The 22,410-nt window shown below is 40.8% G+C and overlaps 1 protein-coding gene across 1 annotated transcript in view; it reads left to right on the forward strand.

Moving 5' to 3' along the window:
• Nucleotides 1–22,410, forward strand: part of SLIT1 (slit guidance ligand 1) — a gene marked incomplete at its 5' end in the record, with an annotated part of 156,208 nt that overhangs the window by 118,122 nt on the left and 15,676 nt on the right. The window contains 14 exons of the mRNA XM_081329657.1: nucleotides 144–215; nucleotides 902–973; nucleotides 1,946–2,089; nucleotides 2,719–2,882; nucleotides 3,231–3,254; nucleotides 7,537–7,681; nucleotides 8,081–8,155; nucleotides 8,706–8,849; nucleotides 9,237–9,380; nucleotides 9,582–9,748; nucleotides 11,457–11,589; nucleotides 12,327–12,395; nucleotides 12,879–12,950; nucleotides 14,082–14,153. Coding sequence (XP_081185783.1) covers nucleotides 144–215; nucleotides 902–973; nucleotides 1,946–2,089; nucleotides 2,719–2,882; nucleotides 3,231–3,254; nucleotides 7,537–7,681; nucleotides 8,081–8,155; nucleotides 8,706–8,849; nucleotides 9,237–9,380; nucleotides 9,582–9,748; nucleotides 11,457–11,589; nucleotides 12,327–12,395; nucleotides 12,879–12,950; nucleotides 14,082–14,153 — 1,497 coding nt within the window. The remainder of the gene's footprint in view (nucleotides 1–143; nucleotides 216–901; nucleotides 974–1,945; nucleotides 2,090–2,718; nucleotides 2,883–3,230; nucleotides 3,255–7,536; nucleotides 7,682–8,080; nucleotides 8,156–8,705; nucleotides 8,850–9,236; nucleotides 9,381–9,581; nucleotides 9,749–11,456; nucleotides 11,590–12,326; nucleotides 12,396–12,878; nucleotides 12,951–14,081; nucleotides 14,154–22,410) is intronic.

The raw sequence follows: 22,410 nt of genomic DNA on the forward strand, positions 1-22,410 counted from the left end.
AGAAAATATCTACTTATCCACTTATTTCAAGACTTTTAAGCTTGAAATGGCAAATAGACTCTTTGGGGGAATAGTTTACAGGAAAGAAAAGTGGCAAGGCTTTTGAATGTTTATGAATGTTGATTTTGTCCTATATGTTCTAGAGACCTGAGCAACAACCAGATTTCAGAAATTGCACCTGATGCCTTCCAAGGCCTTCGTTCACTCAACTCTCTGTGAGTAGTCAGTGGGGAATACCATATGGAATACATTACTATAGTTAAGGATGCAAAATCCTGCTTGCATGTTGGGCAAGAATGTTCTTCTTTCATGACTCCACTTGCACAACTTAACTGATGCCAGCCAGAGTAACTGCTTACAATATCCTGCAAATGCCAAGCTGGAGCTCCCTGAAGATGCCAATCTCTGTTCCCTGTTTCTTTGACCAATATTTTCTGTAGCTATTTCAGTTTCCAGATCCTGCTGAATTCATTTGGCTCACCTCCTAAATACAATGCGTAGAATAGTTACCTCATTATTCATTTTCATAGTTAGTTATTTCAGAGAGAAAATGTTTCTATGAATCAGGTTTTCAGGCCATTATGCTGATTAATTATACTACAGTATTACAATTCTTCTTTTCAAGGGGTTTGCAGTGGAATGTTTGAAAAGTGCTGCTTTATAGAGTTTTAGCTATTCGTCTGACTTAAAACAGCTGCATATTTTGGGCGTATTGGATACAGTACTTATAGGAACCCAGATTTTAATCTTTTTAAATACTAAAATATTGCTGTTGTGTGTGACATAAGGAAACTGTGTATTAAAAAGTGAGCCCAATATTGAATAATGCCTGATAGCCTCCTCTCTCGATACATTATATAGGGCATCACTAATCCAAGCACTGATTTTATTTCTTTTCCAGAGTCTTGTATGGGAACAAGATCACAGAGTTGCCCAAAGGAGTATTTGGGGGCCTTTATGCACTACAACTACTGTAAGCACCAATAAGAATGATAGCTAAATGGCTGTCTAGATACCAGCATAGTAGGAGACCTTTAGATACCTCTATTACAATCGTTTAGAACTTCATTTCCAGCAACATAGTTATTATTTATTTTTAGAAAACAACAGCTTCCCCAGTTGCTTAAAAACTGGTGAAAATGTACTCTATTTTCCTCACTGCTTGTCTTACTCATTTATATTTTTCTCCCACATTCTCACATCTAGTTGTTATCATTTCATTTCCAGCATCAGGATCTGCGTCTCTTCCTAGCCTACCTTTACTCCCCTTCCATCTGCCTAATTCCAGATGGAAACATTGTTTGTTTTTAGTCCTATAAATCTTCCCTGTGCACTTTTCTCTATCCCTTTACTTGGCTTGAATTAGGGATGGATAAATAGCTGTATACTTTTTGTCATTTGTCCAACCTTAAATGAATGGCATCTCATTTTTGCATCAGTTCCTCATTAAAAACAACTACATGAAAAGTCATACAGATCATCCTGTGCATTTCATTGTAATATGTGTGTGTGTGTGTGTGTGTGTGTTCGCTCTTTCCTACTGCGATGTGCATTAGCTGTATTCATATAAAAATGCACATCTCAGTAGGAATAATGTACCACATTTAACTGAGTCATGGAAACTGCTTGCAAAATTGTAGATTAAAGAAAGAGTGAACAATGCAAATATTATTTATTTATTTATAAAATGTATTGGCCGTTTGAAAGATGCAAATATTAAGGAATAACTTTAATGTTTAATTTCCATATTGATTTGGAAGTATGCATTAGATGACTTCAGATTAAAATACAGGTTGAATTTATTTGCCTGAGCTTTGCTAGTAACGTGGTTGGGTGCACATGGGTAGGTCTTTTGCATAACAAGCAAGTAATTTTGTCTAATATCCAGTACTGTTATCACAGCATGTGCACACATTACTATAGTATGGTTGCTCCATCACTCCAGGCTACTGAATGCCAACAAGATTAACTGCATTCGAGCAGATGCCTTTGCTGACCTGCAGAACCTCTCACTGCTCTCTCTTTATGACAACAAGATCCAGACCTTGGCCAAAGGGACTTTTGCCACCCTGCGTGCCATCCAGACACTGTGAGTGCTGGCTTCAGATTTGTTCAGTGATAATAGGGGGCGGGGGTAGAAGGGTGGTAAAAGGTTTGAATTCCAGAGTGCCAAGGGGAAGGCGAGCCAGAATCTGGGGGGGGGGGGAAAGAACCAGGAGATTACAATAGATAAATCATCTAAAAAGAAACAAGAAGTCTTGTTCTCATAGGAAGATTCTGGCTCATTGACCTGGTGTGGTGTTTTGATTAATGTATTGGGCTATAACGGGGCAGACTCAGATTCAAGCCCAACTTCAGTCTCAGAAGCTTGTTAGGCAACTTTCGGTCATCTCTCAGAAAAAACCATCTCATGAGGTTGGAGTGAGGGGGGGAAAAATTGGAGGACAAAGTGCTCCAACACTCAAAGTTTTGAGGTCCTGGAAGAAAGATAGACTATAAACCTAATGAATACAAAAATCATTAATAAATATAATAAAATAAATTCCTAGAGGATATTCCACAGCCATTGGAAAGCCTCTATGTTCTGGCGACTAAGCAGAACCCAAAGAAAGGGGCTACTGAAAAAGCATTCAGCTTTACACTGGCTAAAAACACCTGAGCTGCCAACAGATTCCTGAATGGTTATGCTCAGTTGTTCCTTTTTCTTTCCTACTGCAGCCATCTGGCCCAGAACCCGTTTATTTGCGACTGCAACCTGAAGTGGCTGGCAGACTTCTTGCGTGCCAATCCTATCGAGACAAGTGGTGCTCGTTGTGCCAGTCCCCGGCGCTTGGCCAACAAGCGCATTGGACAGATCAAGAGCAAGAAATTCCGCTGTTCCCGTATGAACTGCTTTCCTGCTATAGGGTTGCTTTTGAATTTGGGTCCAGGAGATTGATAATGGGTGCCCTTTGTATGTTCTAGCACACCTTTCGAGTGATTTTGTCTCAACACACAATAGACTCTAATGAACAAGTAGAAATGTTCTCTCACCCTTTCCTTCCTTCCTTCCTTCCTTCCCAAAATGTTGCCTCCTTTGCATTTCCACACCCCCCATTTTAAATTTTTTGTTTGACTGAGTGTTCTAACCTCTTAATCTGGAAAAAAAATATTGCATGCTTGCTCTAATATGCCTGAAAGAGATGTGTTTTGCTGCATTTACATTAATACTCTGCCCACTTTCTTTACAGCCAAGGAACAATACTTCATTCCAGGTAAGAGGAAAATGCTATAATGGGATATGCTGGGATTAATATATTAATTGAATGCATATACCTATGTGTCCTTTCTTTGCTGGGCAGACATATAAGCATTGCCTATTAAGATGAATGGTTTATCTTAAAACCTCCAAGTGCAATTGAATGGCTTATGTTTAAATAACTTATGTTAAAACTTCCAGGTGTAGCTCAAGGTACTGGTTATTACCTGTAAAATCTTTCACGGCATAAGCCTTGTTATCTAAGGGAGCATCAGTCTTCTGTAATTTCTGCCTGTTGTGTATGGTTGCCCAGAGTCAGAGTACTCTAGGATCCACCTACTAAGCAGTATCATCTGATGGGATCTAGAAAACATGCCTTCACTCTTCATGTGCCCTCTGGGACAACATTGTCTTCTATTTTCCCAACCATGTTTAAAACAACCCTTAAAACATAGTCTTTCCTTGGTTTAGATTGGATTACATGTGGGGAGGGGGTTTAGAATGAACAGTCTTTCTTTTCTAGCTTCTAGGCTTTACTTGTTTGTTTTTAGTTACAGTAGTGGCCAAAAATGTGGAAATCTTTTGGGGAAAGTGTACAGTAGATTTGCCACCTTTGGTTAAGTTTCCACCAATTTTTCTTCTAATTTCTTTATAACTGTAGCCTTGTTCACTTAATAATACTATTTTATATCGCTTTCTGGGCAACCAGTCAACTCTTTGCACCATTACTTTAATTTTATTACGTTTTACAAGCTCACTAAATGAAAGAACACAAAAAAACCCAACCAACTTGATAGCGATCACATAAGACACTGACAAATGTCCTCCTCTCAGCTTCAGTACATGACATCAATAACTGAACCCTACTGTGATCTGATTGGCTCATTGCCAAAACAAGATGACACCTGATTGGCTCTCTAAACACTCATGCTTATTGGCTACAATCAGATGAAGGAAAGCTACCTGATATCAACTTAAGCAAGTTGTGCTTCCTTTTTCTGGTTATTTGGCTATAACATTTCATAGAATACAGTACAGATAATTGAACAAACTGTGTTGCATTACATTCTTGATTAAATTATCTTTCCGTTGATATATAATTTTATGGTACTACTCCAAAAAAAGGTGGTGTTATTAGCCATTAAACCTAAAAAATACACTTTTTCCAAAAGGTTTCCACAATTTTGGCCACTACTGTAAATGATGATGATGATGATGATGATGATGATGATGATGATGGAGGTCATCTAGTCCCATGGTGGCAAATCTATGGCACGTGTGCCACAGGTGACACGCAGAGCCCTCTCTGTGGGCATGCGTGCGGTCGCCCCAGTCCTAGGCCTTCAGATGGGTTTTATAAAACCTTTTTGCTTTAGGCCTCCGCCGCCATGTGCAAAAAAAAATATCAATCAATCAATCAATTTCAACTTCTCGCGGGAAAAAAAATCTCACAAAGTTGGAATTGATTGAACTTTTTAGTCCCACCCAGTCTGCCGTTACCACCCCAGCCACGCCCACACAATGGGCGATGTCCACCCAATTGGCCACACCCACCCAATGGGTCATGCCCACCCAGCACCCAATGATACATAAGTGGGTTTTGGGTTGCAGTTTGGGCACTTGGTCTCTAAAAGTTTCACCATCACTGATGTAGTTGAACCCCCTGCTCTGGCAGGAAACCCTATACCATTACAGACAAATGGCTGTCCAGTCTCTTCTTAAAAACTTCCAGTGTTGGAGCATTCACCACTTCTGGAGGCAGGTTGTTCCAATAGTTAATTGTTCTAACTGTCAGGAAGTTTCTCCTTAGTTCTAGGTTGCTTCTCTCCTTAATTAGTTTCCATCTGTTGCTTCTTCTCCTGCCTTCAGGCACTTTGGGGAATAGCTTGACTCCCTCTTCTTTGTGGCAACCCCTGAGATATTGGAACACTGCTATCATGTCACCCCTAGTCCTTCTTTTCACTAAACTAGACATACCCAATTCCATCAACGGTTCCTTATATGTTTTAGCCTCCAGTCCCCTAATCATCTTTGTTGCTCTTCTCTGTATTCTTTCTTTTTTACATCGTGGTGACCAAAACTGGATGCAGTATTCCAAGTGTTGCCTTACCAAGGCATTGTAAAGTGGTATTAACAGTTCATGTGATCTTGATTCTATCCCTCTGTTAATATGTGTTGGCTTTTTTGGCAGCTGCACTGTGTTGGCTTTTTTGGCAGCTGCAGCACACTGCTGGCTCATATTTAAGTGATTGTCCACTAAGACTCCAAGATCCATCTCACAGTTACTACTATTGAGCAAGGAACCACGTTTGGTTTTTCTTGCCTAAATGTAGAACCTTACTTTTTTCACTATTGAATTTCATTTTGTTAGATAGCCACCAGTGTTCAGGTCTGTCCAGATCCTCCTGTATCTTAAGCCTATCTTCTGGAGTGTTGGCTATTCCTGCCAGCTTGGTGTCGTCTGCACATTTGATGAGTTCCCCATTTTTTCCATCCTCTGGTAATTCCCCAGTGCTCCAGGATCTTTGAAAAATATAGTTCAGTTCATGCATTATTGTTATATGCCACCCATACTTGCTATGGAACTGGATAGCCTTATAAATTTAATAAATACACCCAGAAAATTTGTTATGAACAGGATAACCAAATTTTGTCTTAAGTGCTGTAGCGCTTGCCTTTCTCACGTCTAGCATTGACTTTCAATTGTTCCTTTTACTAGGTCAGTGGAGAAAAGTTGCCAGAGGAAGTTAGTGTTTCTTCTGAAACTAAGCTTTTATGCTAGGAAAATTGATATGTTCTGTGTGCTGTAGTATAACTTCTGTTATACCTTACCACTGGTCAGGATGAGTGGGGATTATGGAGTTTTCTAGATTGTAGCCCAATACATCAGGATGACTTCACGTTGTCTAACATATTACTTATCACACTGCCTATCAAATGACAGTGTTTTCACATCTCAGTCATGCACAACATGGTTTAAATTTGGTCCTGCATTACTTTTACTTCTACTGAACTCAAAATACTGATAATATGTAGAAAACATCAGGAGCTAATCAGTGCTCATCCTGATTTCTGTTAGCTGACCAATAGGAAAGTTCAAAGAATATAATTCAGTGTCCTTACCCCTAAGCTACAATTGGTTATATGGATGTATTTGTATCCATTTGCCCAATTATTCACCATGGAAATGTTGATTAGAAAAAATATAGACTTGCACTGAAATCTTCCAAAGTTTTCCCAGCTGTCTTACTATCATTCCATTATTGCATTTAAAAACCTCTGCAAATTTTGAAAGTGAAATGATAATATGCTAGTACACGTAGTCCTCAACTTACAACTGTTTGTTTAGCGACTGTTTGAAGTTACAATGGTACTGAAAAAGGTGACTTATGACCACTTTTCACAGTTACATCCATTGCAGCATCTCCATAGTCCATAGGATCAAAATTCAGATGTTTGGCAACTGACTCATATTTACAGTATGACGGTTGCACTGTCCCAGGCTCATGTGATCACCTTTTGCTACCTTCTGACAAGCAAAGTCAATGGGGAAGCCAGACTCCCTTAACAACCGTGTTACTAACTTAACAACTGGAGTGATTCACTTAACAAGTGTGGCAAGAAAAGTCATAAAATGGGGCAAAATTCACTTAACAAATATCTCACTTAGCAATGAAATTTTGGGCTCAACTGCAGCCGCAAGTTGAGGACTACCTGTAATTATGCAACCAGGAACTTTCCCCCAGTAAACAACATGCCTTGACTGCATGTTGCTACAGCAGCTCCCAAAACAGAACCCCCACTTCTGAAGCAGATGGAGGGAGCGATGGGTAGCCATAGTCAGTCAGTAGATGAACTGGAAATCTCAGTGGGCAAATTGGCTTTCAGAACAGAATGATAAATAGAGTTAACTTTTAAAAGCAAGCATCATGAGATCAATCCAGATCCTGATCTGACAAAGTGACATAAAACACTTATGTGGAAGTGCCTTTATTCCTGAATGTGAAATGCAAGAGTACAATTGGAAGGCGAACCAATGAAAAATTTAGCTTAATACCCTTACAGGCTGATCCATCAGGCTTTTTTACGTAGAGCACAGGGGTAGAGAACGGAATTTTTTTTTTTTTGGGGGGGGGGTTTGCAGATGATCCCTGCTCTCCTCTGTTTTGTGCAGAGGAGTGACAATGATTATACCCAAGGGCAGAGAGTAGTAAGGGGCATCTTATTGTCTTCTAGATCTAGAAGAAGGTTCCCTAGCAGTACAGCTATCTTTAACTCACACTTCCTTTTTCTGACAGGTACGGAGGATTATCATTTGAATAGTGAATGCCATAGTGATGTGGTTTGCCCGGCCAAATGCCGCTGCGAAGCCAATGTAGTCGAATGCTCCAATCTGAGGCTGACAAAGATCCCAGAGCGCCTCCCGCAGGCAACTGCTGAATTGTAAGATCTGAACTTGCCCTGTCCATCAATGAGCATCCATTCATTATTTTTTCCCCATAATCCAAACAGAATGCTCTTTCCTTCTTTGTCTTCCCTATGGCTTCTTCACCCATGAGACCATGCCAGAGGTCATTATTTTTAGGATGCATTCTGCCACTGTTCCTTAATAAGATAAAACGAGATGTAATACCAATTCCATGTGCAACCCCTTCGGAAAACTCTGTACAAATGCTCATGTCCTTCTTAGGAAATCCCCAAACTTTCACTATGCCACTCACTTCATCTTTTTGCTTATTCTGGTTGATTTGTGTATAAGAAAGCCTGGGTATTATATTGTTCATGCACTGTAAGTCTTTGCTCCCAGGCTTGCACATTTATTTTATTTTCTTTCCCGTGCAGACGCCTGAATAACAATGAAATCACAGTGGTGGAGGCGACAGGTATCTTCAAGAAACTTCCACACTTAAAGAAAATGTGAGTTATATGGATGAGAGCTTCTAGGAACCCATTGCTCCTTATATAGGATTTTGGAGTGGGCTTTATAGCATAGCAATATTTTAAAAAGATGTGGCAGAGGGAGAGCTATCAAAGTTCCTACAGGCATTGGTATAAACAGATATAAAGAACTATGCTGGATCCATCTGCTGTCTCTCTGCATATATGAAGTCCGCATTGTGTCTTAGCGCCCTCCTGCCCACAATCCCTAGCAATTTGGGGAGGCATATTCCTTCGGATAGTGGAAGTAATACACAGTTATTTTAACTAGTGTTTTTCTTCAAGAAACAGATGCAAATATGCTTCCGGTTAAAAAATTAGGCCAAAAATTATGATAGATGTTCAAGTGGGTGCAGAAGTAGTCTAGGGGAGAATTAAAAGCTGCTAAATAAAACACCCTTCCAGCGTTGGATCTATCAGAACTAGTCTTGTTTTGTTACTGTTGAAGCCTGGTAGGCTGTGAACTAAGATGCAGCTGAACCAAGATGCAGCTCTTCCTGTATTGACTTCCTGCTCCTTGCTTCCCTAGAAATTTGAGCAACAACAAAGTCTCAGAGATTGAGGATGGGGCCTTTGAGGGGGCAGCCTCCGTGAGTGAATTGCATTTGACTGCTAACCAGCTGGAGTCAGTGCGCAGCTCCATGTTCCGGGGCTTGGATGGGCTGCGAACGCTGTAAGTCAGCCCTAACTGAGAGTAGTAGGTGGGTGGGGGTAGGAGCACCATTCTGCAGAATATTGATGTTTCTTCTTGACAACTAAATAATTGTTACTACAAAAAGGCTTCTCCCTGTTATGTATGCAGGCACCTGCATAGCAACAGCCACCAGGGGGTGTTGGCCTGAACGGTTTTGGCGGGAAACCCAGTTTTGGCGGGAAACCTAGGGCCAACCCCATTGGCTGTCCGCTTACCTGGCTAGGTATTTAAGGAGGCCAAGTAACCCTCATTCCCCAGTACGCTACCCCCCCTTCCAATAAAGAGCTGAACACGTACTCCGGCTGGCGTCTCTTCCTTGCGTCGGACCCACAACACAACACTCCCCATGTTCTCTTTTCTCTCCAGAATGCTGAGGAACAATCGCATCAACTGTATTCACAATGACAGCTTCACTGGGCTGCGCAACGTGCGCCTTCTCTCCTTGTATGACAATCAGATCAACATTATTTCACCGGGGGCTTTTGACACGTTGCAGTCACTCTCTACTCTGTGAGTTGTGGGGAAGGGAATTTTTAGTTAAATATACCACCTGGTCCTTTCTCCCAGATTTTTATTTTATTTTTCCTTTCCAAACTATTCTCTGCTCTCAGAAACGTCATCATGAATTGGAACTTAATTCCAATTGCAGGCAGTTAAAATTTCCATTGACAGTGGTATTATTTATCTTCTTTACACAACCTTTGAACCCAGGAACCTACTGGCTAACCCCTTCAATTGCAATTGTCATCTGGCCTGGCTGGGTGATTGGCTTCGCAAGAGAAAGATTGTGACTGGGAATCCACGCTGCCACAATCCAGATTTTCTGCGCCAAATCCCACTGCAGGATGTTGCCTTCCCCGACTTCAGGTGTGAGGAAGGTAACTTATGGGCGCTCATATTTTGGGTAATAGCAAGGACTACAAAGCAAATGTGCAAGTTTTACAGTGAGGTTTCTTTTATATGTGTGCCAAATCATCCTGTGCCTTCTAAAAGATCAGTGTAATCCACATTAATAAAGAATCATGCTTAAGCATGTTGCAAAGCTCTAATTGACTTCTTTATCCCATTTCTGTATTCAACATTGTTTTATTATAAATCTAAAATAGCATAGGGCACTCACATAAACAGACACTGCCAAATAATAGACAATCTCATTCTATATTTCAACAAATTTTGCTTAGATTTTTACTTTTGAATCATATTGTTCAGTTCCATGGATATATCAGTTTGCACATTTTGATGCACCTAGCTAAATATAATATTTATATTGCTCAGTCCAGTCATTTTTGCAAGTATTTTCCTTTCATATGCATATATATCATGCAACTTTTACTAATGTACACATTTTTGTGTGCCTTTTTTCTGCCTTACTTTCCAGTTTTTTTAATCTGTCCCAATCAGCAAACTATTTTTGTATGAATGTTTTATTTAGAAATTTACATCAGAATATCAGGAAAATCTGCAGATAGGTTATGAAAACTTGAATTTTGCATTGAAATGATAACTGAATTAGTTTTTCCTTCACTTTAATGTGTCAGACCTCTAGTGGTCCAACTTGGGCAAGTCATTCAAAAGATGTAAAAGCAACACTTTTCACTGACTGAAATGAGGAGAGCATAACAAGTTGTTATGAAAACAACAAAAAACTGCATGTGAAAATAAGGAGTAGAATGGAGTTACATGCAATGAGTCACTTTAAATTCCTTTGGAATTTGTTGAGAAATTCTGAGAGCTGCAATTTGTAAAACAATTGTTCAGTTTTCTGCCCTCTTCCTACTCTTTGGATGGAAATTACCATATTTCAGGGTTGACCTTGGCTATCTCAGTTACAAATACATGGGCATAACCCACTGGTCTAATACGAACTACACAACTCTGTGTCCTTTAGATATATAGAAACTAAGCAATGAAGAGTAGCACCAAAGTAGAGAAAACCAGTCTAGTATCTTCCAGTCAGAAATTAGCTGAAATGTTATTTTTGCTAAACACGCATGGAGTTCTAATTATGTAGTGGTTCCTAGAATTATGTCTACTGATTTTAAGCATTCTTTTTTTAAACTTGAACAGCTGGTTAAAGGCAAAGCAATTTAATTAGCTATGGTGTTTAACCATCCAGATTAAGTAAGTGAAATTTCTTGATGAAAGAAATATTTTATGATAATACTGATTCACTAAAGGAATAAATCATGTGAGTTTGGCAAGCAAGTGTGTGTCATTGGCCTTGATCCAATGCAGTAGTTACTTTCAATATATAGGCTTCGTGTGGAGGATAGGTAGGAATGGCTGCGACCCAGAAAAAAATAATCACAGTAACTTAGCTTTTTGAGTGTACTTCTCTGCCTTAAAACCTCCTTGTAAATCAATACAAAGGCACCATTTCGAAAGGAACCTTTCTATCACTTCCCATAAAAAGCTACATTGTTATTTCTCATGGATTAATCACATCAGTTGATTAACATCCCGAGTTCTAATTGTTCCTGATATTTCTACACACTAATAGAAACACCAGAATTTCTTGCAAAGATTTGAGACAATATTTATATCTGGAGTCTCATATTGCATTCTTCTTGGTTCGTCCCTTGTCAGGTCAGGAGGAGACCCTCTGCTTTCCACGCCCTCAGTGCCCCCAGGAGTGCACCTGCCTTGACACAGTAGTTCGCTGCAGCAATAAGCACCTGAAAAGTCTCCCCAAAGGGATACCCAAGAATGTTACTGAGCTGTGAGTATAGATACATAGGATATCGACTGGAAGGAGCATTATGACAACGGGCACATTGTATACATGGATTAAAGGGTTAGCACAATTTTTTTAGGCTAACCACCACATTTGGTTTTGAGGTGGTCTAGAGACTGGAGTCCCCAAAATAGAACAAAAATATAGGTGGCATCAGTACAAAAACTAATTTCTTTTAGAAGAAAACTATGATATTAATTAAATGCAGTTAATGTAATTGTTTTCCATGTATTTAATAGTTTTCTCCAACCACATTAAAAATGACACATGTGACTAGCAAATTTTGGAATAATTTGGGGTTGTACCCAGTTTTTCAGGGGCTGGATGGGTCTCAGGTTGTACTCTCTGGATTTGGAGCAGCAAAGTGACAAATGCATCTAGTCTCTTGAGCTGCACCATATTTGCAGTTTTGTTCCCATTTATATGAAGAAAGATTTAAAAAGATATTTTTGGATGTTCAGCAACAATTGAACTTTTATTTCTGTATGACAAATGTATTCATTGGGGTATTAAGTTTGTCATTCTGATTTATCATCCACAAATAGTGAACCTGTGGCATATAGAAAGGGCCATAATTATCAGTCTGTTGCTCTATAATGCATAGCAATAACAAGACAAGGTGGCAAACCTCATATTATACACTTTGCACAGAGAGATCTTGAACTTTGCTCTTTTAGCATTTCAATTGTAATCTCTGGCACATATTTTTATTATTCTTACAGATATTTGGATGGCAACCAATTCATCCTTATTCCAGGACAACTCTCCACTTTCCGTTACTTGCAGCTGGTGTAAGTGTCCGAGATGCCCTAAGAAGTTACTCATCTGATGAAACCTACAATGGTCTTTCCTGGAGATGGTAGATTAAATATAAGGATCATAACACCCTCTAGGATGTTCTGAAAACTGCTAAGATCTTCACCATAATCTAGATCCATTTTCTCCAACTTGGTGACTTGAGATGAGTAGGTGTGAACTGGATTCCTTTGCTGCATATCTAACTGGACAAGGCATAAATAGGAAGAGACATAAATTGTACATCAATGTGTTGTTAATTGATGCAGTGCTACAACTTAAAGCTGGTGCAGAAAATAAGGGGGTATATAGCAGGTCTTAGTAGAAGCAGATGGTCATGATGTTACTAACTAGTATATGTGATAGATGTACTAGAACTGCAGTTTCAGACGATTGTAGATGTTTGCTTAAGAATTGAGAGGAAGAAAGATAAGAGCTAAAAGTGATATTAGAACCTGCACTGTGCTTCTGTTTTGCAGAGACCTGAGCAACAATAAGATCAGCTTCCTCAGCAACAATTCCTTCACCAATATGAGCCAACTAACCACTTTGTGAGTGTTTTCTAACAGAGCTGAATCAAAATCAGTTGTGATAGTTCAGATTGCAGGGACAGATATCATTGGGTTCCTGTGGTGAAAACCTGGGCAAAAGGCCACATCCGCTCAACTCTTTTGCCATGTTTCCCTTCTATCCTAAAGCTAGCAGGAAATCCAAACTCTTACTTCCTCAGTAGCACATTCTTACTAGGTACCTGGAACAGGCCCAAGCTGAGCTGCTGTCTATCCAGCTTTAGCACAACACTTCCCAATGCCTGTGATTTGGCTATAATTCCAGCCTTGCCCATCATAGCATTTGAAAAGCCTATTCCATTTAGAATACTTAATGCTCTAATTATGCCATGCACTATTTTTTCCTTTTCCTAAGTAGCCTATTTTTAAAAAATAAAACAAACAAGCAAACCACTATTTGGCAGAAAAGAGTATCAAGTGAGGAATGAGCTTGTCAGTTTCAGGACTTCTCCCTGTCTAGCTGGACCAGTCCACCCATCCATTTTTCAAAAAATCGAAAACAAAAAGTGGCAAAGTTCCAATTTCCCTTACAACAGAAAGAAGACTTAGAGAGGAGAAAGAGGTCAGGGATGAAGACACTTAGTCCCACAGGAAACCAGCAGAAGTAATTGAAGTCACAAGATTGCTATCACAAAGCACGTCATGTCAGGCCACCTCCTGAATGCCCATTAATGCACTTTACACTGCCTACATAATATTAGGATAAGCATAGCATCTTCAAGAATTTTTAAACCAGTCATGGGAGTCACTGAGATGCAGGCAGACACATAAAGTTACGTTCTCAGGAAAGTATTAGTGTGCCTTCCTGGTGCCAGGGCAAGAAGATTGTATGGATTTGCTTAGAGACTTTATAAAGGCACCTGCCCTGTGGCTTTTTACTGTGCAAAGCAGGTTGCCTTTACAAGATCTCTAAGGTTACTTTCCAGCTCTGTCCAAAATGGGGTTTATGGGGAGAGAGATTCTGATTCAAAATAGTTAAGATTTTTGTATGAGTTACCTATTCGTGCAACTTGCAAAACTAATACTAGGGAGAGGAATACAGTCAATGTATGGGATGTAATTACACAACATGTGATTGTTCAGCTTGTTTCTGCCTCTCTCAATTTCACCTAGGATCCTCAGCTACAATGCACTACAGTGTATTCCCTCACTAGCCTTTGAAGGTCTCCATTCACTACGGCTGCTGTATGTATCTTCTGTTTTGCAACCAATTTATATCACCGGTTCCTCCTTATTTGTTTCTCTAAGGAATCTCCTGTTGGCCTGTGGTTTACTGGAGAATGAACTTTGCATGGTCATTATTTTGTTTTAATGGATAGCAGCCAGGCAAAGGGTATTGCAGAATGAGGCAATATTCTAGGCTGGGAAGCCCATTTGGAATTTTTTTTTGGGGGGGGCAGGTTGTGGGCAGTTTGAGAAAATGACTTCCATTTTAAATGACCAATCATAAATCACACATTTATTATAAAGCAAATTTATGATGCATCTCTCCATCAGTGCCCAAGCCTAACCTCCCAAATGCTTTCTACTACCTCAAAATCAACTTTGTTTTTTTACCAGGCAGGTGGGCAGACTATCAAATAAAGACGTACATTGCTTAAATAGAGAATATTAGAGGCTGGATCTTTACCTTGCTGCAAGCCAAGTTCCATTTTATGTTTAATCTAAAAGATGCTTTAAATTAAGAAGTCAGGTGAAACAGAGTGTTTGGAGGAGTCAAAAGAAATGGCTGTGGGGGTACAGATGCTCTTGGGTCCTATTTTCCCTTATTGTGGGGTGTTTGAGAGAAAATTGATTAATTTCATATGACCTGAGAGACCTTTCCTTCATATAGTCAATGTTTGTATAAGGTATATGTACAGTAATTGTCTTGCATTGTTGTCCATTACTCACTCGTGTTACCTGCCTAGGGAAAAATTCTCCAGTATGAACTCATTTAATAATGGAGACCAGAACACCCATCCATAGAAGCATAAATTGCGGTTTATTTTGATGTACTGGAGACCAGAAATGGTCCAATGGCAGAGAAAGCAACCCTTTGATAGAGATTTATGTAAATTAGAATATACTTGTAAGTTAGGGTGTCAGAGATAGCAAAGTAATGAAGGTCGAGCTATAAAAACAAAGGTTTATTGAGAATACAGAAACCACGTGTTATAATAGTAATAAAAATCTGGTGTTTCTCTTTCTTTTCTTATCTCCCTTGTCCTTGCTTTCCATAGTTTTCCTGGCCTCTAAATATTCTTTCTCCTTGTGATCAACATTTCTTTGTCTTCCTTTTTAAGGCTGTACTAGCATTTTTATTGCTTCTCTAAAGGGCCCAGGAGAGGTGAATGGACTACTGGGGTGATCGGCTTAGTCTAGTTAATAACCATTTTTATACTTCAGTCCTTCCTTCTGGAGTTCAGACTGCACTGCATCTCTGCAAACTCCACTCATATGAGCCCTTATCATTCAATTTCCTGTTCCTTCATTTCAAAATTGTGCTTTGACATCCAGTGCTTGAATGGAGATTAGAAAAGACAGCATGCTGATGGAAGAATGCAATGAGTAATAGGCAGTGCTTTTTTTCTAAAAAAAAAAAAGGTGCCGGAACTCTCATCTTGGCGGGTGCAGGAGGCGGGGAGGCGGGTGTTGTGATTCAGGGTCAGCCTGTGGGTTCGGCAGTTGGGTCGGATGACTCAGAGGAGGAGGAGGGGGGTGTTGAAGACCTTGCTGAGGGGGTTGAAGATCTTGCTGATGAGAGCCCTCAGCCAGGCCCCTCCCACTTGGTCACCACGGAGACCCAGCTGTGTGAGCCTGACAGCGTGGATGAAGATGACCCACAGCTGGCCCTGTTCAAGGACGCCCGACGCAGGAGGCAGTCAATTAGGAGTAAACAGAGGAAGGCAATGGGGCTTCTTGGAAGGAGGCAGAGAGAAGCCACGCCCTGAACTCTATATAAGGGGAATGTGTGGGGAGGGCTGGTTTGCTGAAGGCAACCGCTTGGATAGTTCGTGTTTCTTAAAGCTCCTGTTTCTTGGTTCGTGTCTTGTTTGTTTTTGTAGCTATAAATTTGGCAGGCGTAATTCCAGCCTCTTGCCGTTTGTAAAGGGGTTGTCCCTGCCATTTCTGCAGGGCCAGTAGCAGGCTGGTACAGAACAGCGGGGGGACAGTGCTGCTGGGGTCACAGGTGCAAGGGGTGTTGGTGGCGGGCTGCCCCCAGGGCCTGAGGCGGCACAGCTGGTGCTGTGGGAGCAGCGTGTCCCGCTCTATACAGTGGGACTGTGTGGGGTGGGTGGCGGAGGTGGTCCGGGCCAGGCGATGCAGGGTGGCCACTTAGGCATGCAGAGCGAGGTGATGGTGGCGCAGGTCCAGCACCGGGTACGCCACCAGCCTGGCTGACACGGGTGAGCACAAGGAAAGAGAGCACATGGACTCCGCAGAACCCACCTCCCACTCCTTGTCCTCTCTTACTTACCTAGTTGAGATGGTTTAGTTGGACAGCAGGGAGGGATGCAAAGTTCCTACCAACTCACCTTCACTGCAGACAACTTGCCGGTGCAACATTTGCCAACCAGGTCTTTTGGCGCTCTCATCAGTAATTCCTATTGGCTTTTGAAAGCCAATAGAGGGAGTACCATAGCTTGTGCAAAAGCTTTTTTGAGTGTGTGCAAAACAAGGTGCCGGAACACCATTCTGAGCGTTCTATGAGAAAAAAAGCCCTGCTTTTATGTTTTAATCTTATGATTTTAAAAATATATTTTTTTCTATTTTAAGTTGCCCCAAACCTCGCCATGTGGATTGCATACAAATATTATATAATTGGTAAATAAAGGTAGAACATATGTTAAATATACATCAAATGATAATATGCTTCCCTACAAAGTCAATTCTTGCTCAATGACAGACCAAGTAGTTAACTCAGAAAGGCAAGAGAAAAATCTAGAAGAGGTCTGTGCAACTTGTAGAAGGGAAAGGCCCACACTGATAAATTAAAAATCTTTGTGGTCTGCAAAGGAATGCTGGTGAGCTAATCAATGATTTGGTGACTAGAGGAGCATCTCATTATTTGTCATGGGGTATTATTTTCTCACAGGGCATTGCAAATAGCCATAAATGCAGGTTGGTTGCCAAGTGCCCAAAATAGAGTCATGTGGCCATGCAGGAGGGGTTCAGGTAGTGCAACTTTGGAACCATCTTGTAAGCTTTGGGGAGGGGTCCATCATAACTTCAAACTGTTGCTAAGATACTGGTTGTAAATTGAGGACTATGTGTATTGTTCAAGTAAATGTTTATGTTTTCCAGTTGTCCATTAGATTGTGAATGATGAGAGGATGACAAATGACTGTGAATGTCCAATAAGTAGAAAAGGGACATGGGTGTATACTGAGTACTATAATCTGAAATAACATGATTAATTTCTACACCCAAAAAAAACATTGTCTAAAAAGAGTTATACTGTCTCCTAAATCAGTGACAGTCCCTCCTGGGAATAAAATAACTTATTTTAATAAACAAATTCATAACACCAAAAGGGTCATGTTACTTTTTATAGCAGAAGGATCAATAACAAAATCCAGGGAAACTATATCCCATAGTATAGGATGGAAGAGGAGTGGTTGGAATAAACTAGCTGGCTTATTCACCACAGTCTTAGCCCAGCAACAGGCACAGCAGGATGAAACATTGTCTTTGACATCAGAGTTCACTCTTTCATTTAAATTCTGATGCAATGTTTTGAACCCTCACTACATGTCCCACAGCTCTGTTATTGTGGAAAAGTTGTAATATCTATTCCCTGAGAGGAAGAGGAATATATAAAAGAGCATTGTGAAAGGAGTATCCATCAGTCATGAGGAGAAGAACTGGCTGGTGCAGCTCCCTGGCATCTGGTCTCTGACCCATATGGGTCACGTTGCAAACAAATCCAATCCAACAGATCTACTGCCTCTTTCTCCGAGTGACACTTTTGTGGGGAGGAGTTGGGAGGGGACAGTAAAATTTATCTGCTTCAAGATCATAGTGGAGGAGATGGCCAGGGAATGTCATATTTAATATTGCATGAGAGTGCATGTAACAGCTTTTTATATGAACTAGAAACATACCTTAGTTTACACAAAAAAATGTGGAGAAAATGTGTGTGCCTGATCTGACATGGAGTGAGCGTCTGTGCCTTGTGCAAGTGCTTCACATTCTTGGTGGGCTGCTACCTCCCAAGAAATACCTCCACTGTTGGAATATTGCCTTTATGGCCCATTGATCTTTACTTGAAAATATCATAGTTTCTTTCAGTCAGGAAGAATAAGGTGAAAGGACAAAAACAAAAAAACCCTCCTCTCCCTTTGTCAAAGCCTGCCAGAGAACAGCTCTCAAAGCCGATTCAAAGGCATTGATTTCCACAGCAGAGGGGCGAGTGGGATCTGGATGCTTGGGTAATGCATCAAAAGAGATTTTTCAGGGTGGTTTGCTCTTGAGTACAGCATTTAAATTTCTTTCTTCAAAAGTTGATTAACTTCAGAAGAGTAGGTCTTCTGAAAAAATCAGGATGTCATCTGAATTTTAACAGGAAAACAACTGTTAAATTTTCATGACCCTCTTCCATTCAGATTAAATTGTAATCTCTTAAGTCCAATTTAGGGAAAATGCATGACTTCTGAGAGTGATCTGGCAGATCTGAAATAAGAGGCAGTGCACAGTGGTTGCTAATGGTTACAGAATTCAGAAGTCTGTAATCGTGTACAATTCTCAAGGAATTACCTTGCTTTACAAGAAATATTGGCAGATACTGCATATATGGAAGAGTAAATAAATGCTTTCTTCAGAATGTCATCTTGAGACTATTTTAAAGTGATTAACTCTTTCATAGACATAGGTTATTATCTTTTGTGGAGGCTCTGGCTTTAGGTTTTAAGTTGACAGTACAGTCATACACAGTGCTTTTTTTGTAAAAGAAAAAAGTGCTGGAACTCACACGTCATACAGCCTGCCTTGCCTACCCTACAAGGTTCCGTCCAAAAAAAGGTGCCGAAACTCCGTTCTGAGCGTTCTATGAGAAAAAAAGCCCTGGTCATACATCCAATGAGAAGGCAAGGCAGCTACTGCCTCTTTCACCAAAACATCAGGAAAATCAGGTGCTGTGGGAGGCAATGCAGGCTGGCATAGGAGGAAGAGAAGGAAAAAAGTAGCATGTTTGTAAATGGGACTGTCGATTCTTGTGTGTGAGAGAGAAATTGCTTCCTGCCCCTAATGGATAATTGGATTATGAATTTATAGCCAGTCTATGCTGGGTATAGGAACATGCAAGGAAAATGTGATATAGAGTGGCAAAAATTCTGTGTTGTCAAAGTTTCAACTTGAGAATACTACACCTAAAAGAAATTGTCCTGCAATTGTCTCAACTAACAGAAATCTAGGACAACTCAGTGGAGCCAGCTTGGTGCAGCCAGCTCACAACTGTCAGCTTGCTGCCACCAAGTCACCTCTGCCAGCTCACTGCCACCAAGTTGCTGCAGGACAACATTGGAGGTGTCCCATTTTTCACACACACACCACTGCCCACCTCGGCCATGACTGCCGCTGTTGTCCCTGGTCTCTTCTGCCTGGAGTTCAATGCAGTGGCAGCAGCAGGGAGAGGGGATGTATGTGAAAGTGGGACACCCTGGCTGCTGCCACCTCCCCACCACCCGCCTGTCACCACCATCCCCAGCTTCTTTGGGTGGGAGCTGGGTGCAGTGGCAGTGACAGCAGTGGTGAGAGGGGGTGTGGGAAAAGGGAAACCTCCAGCCACCACTGCCACTCTGCCCTCTGCCCACTTGCTCTCCCTCCAGCCAGCCATGGTGAGTTGTCACTACTGCGAGTTGTTCATGTGGAGTTATCCTGCAGTGACTTGATGGTAACAAACTGGCAGTGGTGAGTTGGCCGTACCGAGCTGGCCGTGTGGAGTTGTCCCATTCTGACTAGCAAAGGCTTCTGTAATAACTGCATGGGAAATGCAAACTAACACATTGTAGTTTCATCTTTTGGAGTTAGTTGTTGTGCCAAAGTTAAAGTGCAGAAAATTGTATTTCTGCATCAGCAAAAAATAACAGGAATAATATCTGCCTGTTATTTGCCATGTGAACACTTCTTAATTTTTTCCAGGGTGTCCTGTTAAGCATTTGGGAGGGGAACTTATGAGGTTTCCTGAAGATTTGGTTGTGGAACAATTTGGACCCATACTCTTGAGGTGACCTGTAGTTCCACAGTTGTGGCACTTTCCACCTAACTTAGAAAAAGGACATTTCATGGGAAGGCAAGATACATTGTCTTTCTGATGAGAGAGAAAGGCTTTCAAGATTGTTGTCAGGCCTTTAGACAAGATCAATTAATTGAGCACAGAAGGGATTCCAGGAATTTGTATAATACTGTAGGGTAAAACATCTTGAAAGCCTCTCAGTTTCTCTGTGTCCCATTTTACACAAATAAGATCAAGTGTAGCTCTTTTGAGCATTAGGTTATTTATGCTCTCCTTTTTCTTAGAACTGACTAATCTTTTCTAAAAGTTCCTAAGTGGTTTAGTTATTGTTTCTCCATTCCCAAGGCCAAGTCTACATTTCTTCTTAATAGAAACTCAGTATTATGAGTTTTCAGAGCAGGTATCATTTTAAGGGACGCGGTGACTCAGTGACACTGATCTTGTCAATCAGAAGGTCGGCAGTTTGGTGGGTCGAATCCCGAGTGCCGCATAGCAGAGTGAGCGCCTGTTACTCGTCCCAGCTTCTGCCAACCTAGCAGTTCAAAAGCACGTAAAAATGCAAGTAGAAAAATAGGGACCACTACGGTGGGAAGGTAACAGCGTTCCGTGCGCCTTTGGCGTCTAGTCATGCCGGCCAGATGACCACGGAGATGTCCTTGGACAAGCACTGGCTCTTCGGCTTTGAAACAGAGATGAGCACCGGCCTCTAGAATTGGAAACGACTAGCACGCGTGTGCGGGGGAACCTTTACCTTTACCTATCATTTTAAGACATTTCCCATATTGAGGATATATCCAGGAATTAGCTCACAGCTAAGATCACACTGGGATAAATAACAGAAACTCACAATTCTCCTTCCATCTTGAGGTAATGTTTTGTATGCTTGCTTTCTGCAAATAAGGAGTTTAGGTGGGCCTATTGGTAAAGTCTTTACTAACATCTTCCTGGTATAAACAAATATAACCCCATTATGTATTGCAGTAAAAACAAAGTAATACATGAATTCTCCAGGGAACAAGAGAGGACAGAATGGTGTTCCAACAGCAGGAATGGGACAACTTGCCACAGCCAACTCGCTGCAGGACAATTCACTGTGGCCAACTCGCCGTGGGACAACTCACTGTGGGACAATTTAACAATTCTATTTAATTATTTAAAATAAATTAAAAATTATTTTAATTTTTACCATTCACATTTCATTTTGTTCTTCCTTTTGCATCCTTTCTTTAATTATACTTTTTCATCATTTCTTTGATATTAGTGTAATTTTTGTCTTGCAATGAATTGTCCCACAGCAAGTTGACCATGGCGAATTGTCTGGCAGTAAGTTGGCCATAGTGAGTTGCCTATGGCAAGTTGGCCATGCTGAGTTGGCCGCAGTGAGTTGGGTGTGGCAACTTGTCATAGACCCCCAACAGCATCCTAGCTAGGAGGCAAGTCCATCAATTAAGCTAGTAATCTTATAAACATGTTTCTATTGTGCAAAATGGGACAGAATTCTTGAGAAAAATTCTTGGCAGTCTTGGGAAGTGTTGGAGGCTCTGAATTCATTGCAGAAGGTGTCATTCAGAAGATATCAATAGAGGATATATATCTCATCTCATCTTCACCTACATTGGCTTGATTTCCCAGCAAGGGATGTGTGCACCCTCCACATTTTACACTTTATGGCACTGTTACTATAGGGCAATGGGAGAGGGGGGTTTGTTAGCACCTGGAAAGATCCAGTCCACCATGGCACTGGGCAGTTATTTTCTCTGAGACTCCAGCAAATTATTAAGAATAATGTTGGCCCAACTTCCAGGTAGACCTAGAGGCCATTCCATACCAGAGACACAATCCTCTCTTGGAATATAAATGACTGGGCGTCGTGGGAAAATAATCAGGGTATCTCAAAACTCAGAGGTATCTAAAAAAAATACAATAATATAGCAAGCTTTAACTATAAATTAAATACAATTAACAGAAAGAAAGAAGATTATGCAAAGTCTCATCTCTCCTTTGAACAGTTCCTAAAAGGACATTGAGTATAGGAGAAACTGGTCGTACACCTTGATTAAAATCACAAGCAGCATGTTAACTAAGTAGAGAAGTCTCACCCAGCCTGACCCACCACTAGCCAACACCTAGATCCAAAGGCATACTCTAAGAGTGAAATAGGAAATAAATGGAGACATCCCTCCAAAGTTGTGTGGCTTACAGCCAAAGAATAGAAAGAAGGGATCA

This window comes from Vipera berus (assembly GCF_964194415.1).
Source record: "Vipera berus genome assembly, chromosome: 5".
In the NCBI taxonomy this organism is placed as follows: domain Eukaryota; kingdom Metazoa; phylum Chordata; class Lepidosauria; order Squamata; family Viperidae; genus Vipera; species Vipera berus.